This window comes from Sinocyclocheilus rhinocerous, unplaced genomic scaffold (genome assembly GCF_001515625.1).
Source record: "Sinocyclocheilus rhinocerous isolate Xijiao unplaced genomic scaffold, SAMN03320098_v1.1 scaffold278, whole genome shotgun sequence".
Lineage (NCBI taxonomy): Eukaryota > Metazoa > Chordata > Actinopteri > Cypriniformes > Cyprinidae > Sinocyclocheilus > Sinocyclocheilus rhinocerous.
The window spans coordinates 708,575-717,497 of NW_015664178.1; the positions used below are offsets into that span (position 1 = coordinate 708,575).

At 37.3% G+C, this 8,923-nt stretch overlaps 1 protein-coding gene across 6 annotated transcripts in view; it reads right to left on the reverse strand.

Moving 5' to 3' along the window:
- Positions 1–2,076: 2,076 nt before the first annotated feature.
- prkag2a (protein kinase, AMP-activated, gamma 2 non-catalytic subunit a) overlaps positions 2,077–8,923 on the reverse strand; it is a 59,735-nt gene continuing 52,888 nt past the window's right edge. For all 6 annotated transcript variants that reach the window (XM_016540296.1, XM_016540295.1, XM_016540297.1 and 3 more), the window contains 8 exons: positions 7,346–7,391; positions 7,200–7,254; positions 6,771–6,897; positions 6,078–6,243; positions 5,937–5,974; positions 5,700–5,846; positions 4,167–4,260; positions 2,077–2,475 (listed from right to left, as the gene is read on the reverse strand). In XM_016540296.1, coding sequence (XP_016395782.1) covers positions 2,438–2,475; positions 4,167–4,260; positions 5,700–5,846; positions 5,937–5,974; positions 6,078–6,243; positions 6,771–6,897; positions 7,200–7,254; positions 7,346–7,391 — 711 coding nt within the window. In that variant the 3' untranslated portion in view covers positions 2,077–2,437. The remainder of the gene's footprint in view (positions 2,476–4,166; positions 4,261–5,699; positions 5,847–5,936; positions 5,975–6,077; positions 6,244–6,770; positions 6,898–7,199; positions 7,255–7,345; positions 7,392–8,923) is intronic.

An 8,923-nucleotide genomic window follows, 5' to 3' on the forward strand; every position in this document is an offset into this window, starting at 1 on the left:
TTGAGAGCGTCAAAAAGATTGGGCATTCCTCGACTTTATGCAAATGTCGAGCGAAAAACGCTGGGCTACAACCAATCACTGTGATAGGAAGAAGATGAAACGTAAACAGGGTGTTTTTCAACCCTGCTGAAAAAAAAAAAAAAAAAAAAAACCGGCAAAACCCAATAAAGTCTCTTTGCTTTGTTTTATGGTTTGTATATCCGCAGTCCTAAGCTGTATCTCAATACCAAGTACGCAAAGTTCGGACTTGCGTCCTTGGTAATTCGGACTTCGCAAGTTCAACTCGGGAGTGCGAACTCCTGGGGATGGGAGGACACACGTCCGGTAATTCTGCAAATGGAACAGCAGTGTACTTGACTTAGGCTGGTTTTAGCTGGGGGGGGTTTCAGCAGGGAAAGTCTTTGGATTTACTCTCCCGCCACTGCTGCATTTTGCAATCAAAATCATTTAATATGTAATTATTCTAATTAATGCTTTATTAATACTTTATTTCATTTATTTATATTTAGAAACAAACAGTACTTTGGAATTTTCTTTTTAACTGTCACTACCGATTGAGTAAAGTCGGCAAAAACAGTCACATTCATGAAAGATATTATTTAACAGATTTATACATGGGAAACCCAGAATATTACTGAATACTGTTTTAAAACTTTTCATAGGCCAAATCATTTCCATATTTTTGTTATTATTTCAAAAGCATACACTAAACACATGTAAACATGCTTTCCTTTTTACTAATTTGCCAACCATCTCAATACAGAAAAGTTTTAGAGACTTAGTTTATTCTTTTTTATTTAAATGTAAAATATAATAAAAATTAATTTTTAATTAATTTAATTAAGCATGGTTATCCATCAGCATCTAATGCCAGTGATATGCATTTATCTCTGGACATTTATCTTTTTATAACGACAACACTAACATACCTATAAAACATGGAGAACTTAAAATATGAAGTACTACAAACAACATTTAAAACACAGAAAAATAGACTTTCTCTGGCACTTATAGATTCCTCAGACAGAAGCTCTGCGTGCGTGTACAGTACAGTCGATACAAAAAGAGTTCAGTCACCTCATGGACAGGAAAAAAAGTGGGATTTTAAAGTTGAATTGCATTGAACATCAAGTCATTGATCAGCACGTGGTTTTACTGCATAGGGGCTCCATAGATCTTTCCATCTCACACTTAGATATCACTTTCAAAATTACAAAAGTGCTAAATATACATAAATAAACATTTTAATTATCATATACAGCATCATTTCAAAAACATCAAGAAAATAATGAACACTCAAAGTGAAGAAATGTAGAGCTCTGCAATAAATAAAATTAGTGACGCACACTAAAACAGCAAAAAGGGGCTTTTTTTTTTTTTTTAACAACTGTAGTATTCACTTTGATATTTAAACATTCAGTTAATCTTGTTCTATTGGCAACCAGTAGTGGGCGACAACTGCTGGACAGAAGGCACCATAGACCGATACAGAGGAAACCATTTCTGTCTCCATTTACAAAGGGACTGTGGCGGAGAAAGACTAAACGAGTTTCTAAATTCAGGAGTAGTCAAAAGTACAAATATGTGAACCGGGCTCATACGCCACAAGCCGAAAATCGTATATATTCACGAGGAACAAACAGTCATAACATGCACTGAATACTGAGATTATTACTGAATGCCCTGCAAACGCACAGACACCCCCCTTCAACAGAGGCGATTATGGTACAATCCGTAGTCTGTGTGCAGACCACTACTCAGACACCAGATGGCGTAGTTTTAGGACTAGGTAAAAGTATAGTTATCATATGGCGCTTTTCCACTGCGTGGTACGACTCGGCTCGGTATGGCTCAGTACGGCACAGCACGGCTCGGTTTGCGTTTCCACTGCAGTTTAGTACCGCTTTAGAGTGGGCGGGGTTATGCACATGTCATTATAGTTGCGCCGGCCAATCCGTGATCAGCAGAGTTTACACGTCACGTTTTGGTAACGGTACGGTACGCTTGGAACCCCAACCGAGGTGGTACTAAAAAAAGTACCAGGTACCAGGTACTGTACCCAGTGGAAAACCCCCCAAAAGTGAACCGTACCGAGCCATACCGTGCCGTACCATGCAGTGGAAAAGCGCCAATAGTGTGCGTGCAGAAGCTTAGTGTGATATAATAGGCAGAGTTCACAGTATCCTTCTGAATAAGAGATGATTCACCTTAATTGCCCCATGCGGCCAATACGTCCATCTATGTATCAATCAGATAACAGACGAATCAAGCAGTCCGTGTACCCATAAACCCCTTCTTTTGCCCTCTAACAGCACACATGTAGGTCAAGTTCGCTGGTTCCACGCTTTCATTCTGACATGTGGCCCAAACTTGTGGTCTCCGCGTCTACTTCAGTCTCTGACAGCAACGTCACATGACCCAGCAATCTCAGCACGCATCACTCCGTCTCCGCTTTGCTCTCCTTCCTGGTCATACCTGCAAAGGTAAGAGACTAGACATTATGTACTGTAAAAGAGAGGTAAGTTTTTAGTTGCAATACTGCTTACAACCACTAGCAGGCAGCTTACGAACATGTATTTTCAACAGGGGCTGCTCGGCGATCTGGATTCCTGCCGAACTTAGTTCCAGACAGCCTGCGATACACCTGCTAGTAATAAGAACTATAATAGGTATGGCATATTTTTTTAGGCTAAAACCCAGAACTGAGCATTTTAGCACTTCTGTGTCCATCATCCATCAGCGCTCAATCAAAATCATCTTGATTTCCTGGTTCAGAGTGTTTTATATGAGTTGAAACTTGACTTTGCAGGAAGGTCCATCTCCAGAGCAGGACTGTACCACAGGGCAGAATGTCTTTTGATCTGCGCATACTATTTGCAATATTAGCAGCATCACATCTGCTACTTAGGATTCATAACACTCTTCACAGAAGCAATTAATATGCAGTGTTATAAATTCACAGCCAACAAGGCAGGCACCCAGCACACAGTGACCTCTCAGAAGGAAATTCAGAATGTTTGCGTTTTTTGCCAAAACGGAGAGAAGTGTATTTTGTCACATCATCTGATCTGTTGTATATAGATGTACATCATATTTCATTGGTTATGCAGTTCTGCTCGTATGTTTACGTACCACTTGCAAAATATGCAAACTGTTCAAAATTGTAACAAAATTGGAAATCTGGGAAACATCTTAAGTAGCTTCTGAAGGGCAATATTAAATGAAAAAATAAAATTAAAATAAGAAAAAAAATTACACTCCCTGCTCTTAATGCATCGTGTTTCCTTCGTGAGCATCAGTGAACGTTTTCACCCTTTGTAATAGTTGTATGTTGTATAAGTGTGATAAGATGGATCCTAAAATCATACAGGCACTGTTGGAAAGGGTTCAAATATGCAGAAGATGCTAGAAAACTAAAGAATGTGCAGGACCTGAAGGGTATTTCTGAAGAAAAGTGGGCAGTTTAACTGCTCAGAACAAGAAAAGACTCATGAACAACTATCACAAAACATAAAAACAGTTGTTGATCATCCAGGTAATGACATTAAATTATTATTAAATTCAAACTTTTGGACTCAATTATTACTTTGTCTTGTGCACTATATGTAAACATTTGTTATGCAAAACAGCTTATTCAGGACAGTATTAAAAAAATAACATGCAATTTTTATGATCTTATCTCGTTAAAATAACATCTTCCATATCTTGCAAGGGGTATATAAATTTATGAGCAGAAATGTATAATGATCTTACTGGGAAGACCTACGACATTATGTGTATGCATGGTTTGAGAGGACAGAGTGAGTGGTTGAGTTACTGCAGGACACTATCCATCAGCAGACGGGAAGCCCTGCAGTGGGAGGGGCTCTGATGTACTGCAAGTGTCTCATTAATCAAAATCATATGCGGTGAAATGTGGGCGTGCACACATACACACACACACTGCCCTCTGGAATCAAAACCAATCACGTCTGGTTCTGTGGTGGAAACAGAAAGTATAAGTTGGCACATGCCATCCTCGCACACATCATGAGCCAGGCAGCGGTCATGCACCGTCTTCTTGACCCCAGCAGTGGCAGCAGTAGCGGTAATACCTGTGGCTCAGGCGAGAGGTTGAGAGGAGGGTCCTGCTGGAAATGTGCTTTAGGAATGCTGAGCATTGATACCTGCGGGGTTGAGAACGAGTGCCTGTAGGATGTCCGACAGAGAGACGATGCCCATGATGCTGCCGTTCTCATCCACCACCACCAGCCTGTGCACCTGACCGAGGACAGAGAGACATCAGCATCTAGAGTAGCCCTAGAGTACCTAGGAAAGCCAACAGCTCTAGAATATCTCCTCTGTACTGACCTAGAGTAGCTCCAAAATATGCTCTAAAATATTGAGAACCAAAAGCAAAGATCAAGAGCAACTCAAGCATATCTCCTCTATAGTGAATTATAGAAGCTCTTGAATATCTAGAAACGAGCTGAACTAAAATATCATCACAATAAAGGTTAGGAGCAGCTCTAGAACATCTATTACCCAAGATGATCTAGAATATCTCTTCTATAGTGAACTAGAACAGCTACAAAATATCTAGAAACAAAAGTAACGCTAGAATATGACCATAATAAAGGCTAAAATTAGCTCTAGAGCCTCTATTAACCAGATGATCTAGAATATCTCTTCTATAGTGAATTAGAACAGCTACAAAATATCTAGAAACAAAAGTAACGCTAGAATATGACCATAATAAAGGCTCAAATTAGCTCTAGAGCCTCTATTAACCAGATGATGTAGAATATCTCTTCTATAGTGACCTAGAACAGCTAAAGAATATCTAGAAACAAGTGTGACGCAAGAATATTATTACCACAATAAACAAAGAGCAGCTCTACAGCATTTATTACCCAGATGATCTAGAATATCTCTTCTATCTCTAGAATACATTACCAAGAGCAACTTGAACATTTTCCTCTATAAAGACAAACAGCAGTTGTAGAATATCTATCTGGAATATCTATAGTGAACAACAGCAGCTATAGTATATCTAGAAAAAAAGAGCCAGGCTATAATATCACCTGTTTTCAAGAGCACTGTATAAAATATCTTACCAAGAGCTGCTCCAGAATATCCATTACTTTATAAAAATTCTATAAAGGGGTAAAGCACCTGCTAAATGTTACGAGAGCAGATGTATATCTAAGAGATGCTCTAGAATAAATTACTAAGAACAACCCAAACATTTTTCCACTATAAAGAGCAAGAACATTTGTACAATATCTATTACAGCTCCAGCATATCTCATCTGCAGTGAACTAGAGAAACTATAGAATATCTAAAAAGACTATGAAGACATGCCTATCTATCAGCAAGATCTGCTCTAGAATATAGCACCAAGAGCAACTCTACAAAATGTCCTCTAAAAAGAGCTAGTACAACTGTTGACTATTACCAAGAGCAGATGTATAATAGCTATTCCAAAGAGCTGTTCTGGAATAAATTACCAAGAACAACTCAAAAACTGTTCCTCTATATAGAGCAAGAGTAGTTGCAGAAAACATACAACAAAGAACTGCTCTAGCATATCTCCTGAATAGTAAACTACAACAGCTAAAGAAAACGTATAAAACCAAGTACATATCAATTTTTTGGTCATAATAACAAGGTTGCAGATAAACCTTAAAGACAGAAATGAAGGCAGCAGGAAAGCTCACCTCAGCCTTGACTATCCGATCTACTATCGTTTCCAGTGTCTCAAATCTGTTGCACTTCATGACCCCTTCAAAGTACTGTGACCTGTGCATCAGCGCCTGTGTCACACTAATGTCAAGGTTGTTGTACATCTTTTCAGCAGCAAGATTCTACAAACACACAAACAGATAATGAAAGTCTGGAGAACAGGACAAACTTTTTCCACACTCAGTAATAAAATAAATACACAACATACTTACAATGACATCAAATTTGGAATAAATATCTACAACTTTTCCTGAAAGGCAAAAAATACAAAGAAAAAAAAGGTTTAAATAAGTCATTTCATGAGTGTAAGAGTATTGGAATGCACAAAATCTGGCTTTTTTCTTGAATCATACCTGACTCATCCACCACAGGCAGTGCTGACACTCTCCTCTCCACAAAGATGCTGAGTGCTTTGATGATTGGCGTGTTGGGGTGGATGAAGGCGATGTTGCTGTAGGTCCCGATGCTCAGCTCCTCCAGTGTCTGCTTCATAAAGGCGGGCTTTGGCATCTCACACACCTGAGACACACAAACACAAGCAACTCTTGTCAGCTTTTGAATATTTTAGAATTCAAACATAAGAACATGAATAATTTTTGTAATTATAGGAATTATATTGGCTGTCCGCCCTGTTTGTCAAACAAAAAACACTTTCTGACACCTTTTTAGTATATAAAGTACATTTTATTTCCCGTTTCAGTGCAGTTTTATGTAAGCTGTACTGCTGAGGCTTCAACTAACCTTTCAAACCCAAGTCTTTCAAAATCTTTGTGACATTGTCCTGAGAGATGGAAGCGGTTTACACTGCTGAAGTATTTAAACGGCCATGGAATTGTGATCAGATAGATGACATTAATCTAGGGACTGTTTTCTTCCTCTTCATCTGCTCTACCCCTTCCTTCCTCTGCTCTTTTTCATCCTACTCACTCACTTTATTACAACATCAGCTAAACCTCAAACCCCCGGCAAAAAAAAAACAAAAAACAGCCAACAGAAACCTTACTAAATGCACAAATGATATACATAGAATATATTGATGAACTTACAAACAGCTGAAGGAATTTCAGGATCCTTTTGTGTGTCAAAATGTAAAGTGCATTTCCACTGACAGGGTCAATGACAGGTAACCGGTGGATCTTGTTTTTGATCAGTGAATACACAGCATCAAATATGCTGAAGCACAAAAAATATAGAGACGGAGAAAGTCAATTTCACTGCGGTGACCTGAGGAACAGAAGGACAACTTCAGAGGACCCTGATGAAATTCAGAGTTTTGCCCTTCAAGACAACATGCACTGAATTATTTAATACACTGAAAATATAAGCCAACAAGACAATGCACACAGGAAAGGGCAATACATGGGAGGATAAGAGTTTGTGGTTTACTAAAGGAACTCTAGCAGCTCACTGTAATGTCCTCTTCAACATATAAGATCATCCTACAGCATGTGACTTCCCATAGTAAGGCATAGTACCTTGCATCTGGTGATATGTTCACTAAAGGCTTGAATGTTTCTTGTAGATAGAGCTCTGTTGTCAAAAAAAAAGAAAGAAAAATGAAATAACATCTAGAAAACAAAACAGCAAACACTGGAAAGAACCACCTGTAAGGATTTCTTACCTCTCCACGTCTCAATTTTATGCTCCTCAAGCTCATAGATTTGTACCTGAAACAAAACAAAAGATTGTTACTCAAATTGCAAAATTATCACAGTATACAGTAATAATAATAATTATTATTATTAGCAGTAGTAGTAGTGTTTTTAAATATTAGTATAATTACATAAAATTATAATACATTTTAAAATAATTATATATACATAAAATAGTTATTACAATAAATAATTTTTTTTAACTATTAATGTAATCTAAAAAATATAAATTATGTAAAGTAAAATAGCAATATATAACTTATTAACCATACTTATAAAAATAACAATAATAATCAACATTCTAATAATTATTATTGTTATAGGCAACTATTATTATTATTATCATCATCATCACATCATCATTATTTAAACATTACAATTACATAGTTATAAATTATTTTATTTTATTATTATAAATGATAATTTTTACACATTATTCTTAAAACAATTAATATAAAAATCTTAATGAAGTGACAATAGCAATATGTAACTTAATTAATATTGATTTAAAGTAGCAATAATAATAATAATATATTATTATTATTGTTATTAGCATAATTTGACTATTATTAAACATTTAAACCTATTATTATTGTAAACTTAATTATGATGTAAATGAGCATATTTTATCATTATAATATTATGCATTCTTGAGCCATTGTGAGCAAAGAGAACGTTAATATCCCTCATTTGACCAAAACCATTGCATCAATTACAAAAAAAAAAAAAAAAAAACCCTTTCCTGCAACACAATCTGACAGGCATCTGTTGACTAGTGAGAATTTCAGACAGACGAGGTATAGGTGTGCGTTCAGAAACTAAGAACAGCTTTAGGTACTGATTCCTGGAACTGGTAAAAAGAGATAGAGATACAGGAGTGTAGTCCCAACCTTTAAGAGCCGTAACGCTGACTGAGTGAAAGTGAGACACAGCGGCACCAATTAAAGAGCCACACCACACTGCTGATGCAGGTTAACGTCTAAACCCACATGACTAATCATAAAAGCACGGCTGATCAGAGGATGCACAACCTCCTGCTTCCATATGTTAATGATTACTGTGGACACGAGCGCTTGCATGCGCGTGTGCAGCTTTCAGTGCGTGATAAACCGATGGGACAGGAAAATGGGTTAATGCTGAAGCTCACGATTTCTTGGAGGCTCTGGAGAGGAATGATGGGAAGAGACTGTTAGCGAGCATGTGACAGTGCCTAAAGGGGACATTCTTTATTGTAGATATAAAGTCTATATAAAGACATAAAGATTTTACAGATATGAAGTCCACTTCCACAGAATGTGCTACTAGGCCTGGGCGATAAAACGGTATCGATATTTACCGATGGTACACCTTCTTTGATAACGAAAGAAAAAATGTTCGATATAGCGCACGATATAGGCACGTACTATGAGTGACGCAGACAGCGGATGTATAGAAAGCCATGCAATGTTAAAACAGATTAAACGTTTAGAAAACGCGTCACGAATTTGTGGAGGTTTATTCCTTTTCACTGCGTCTCATATGTTTTTAAATGCAATCTGTGTGATGGG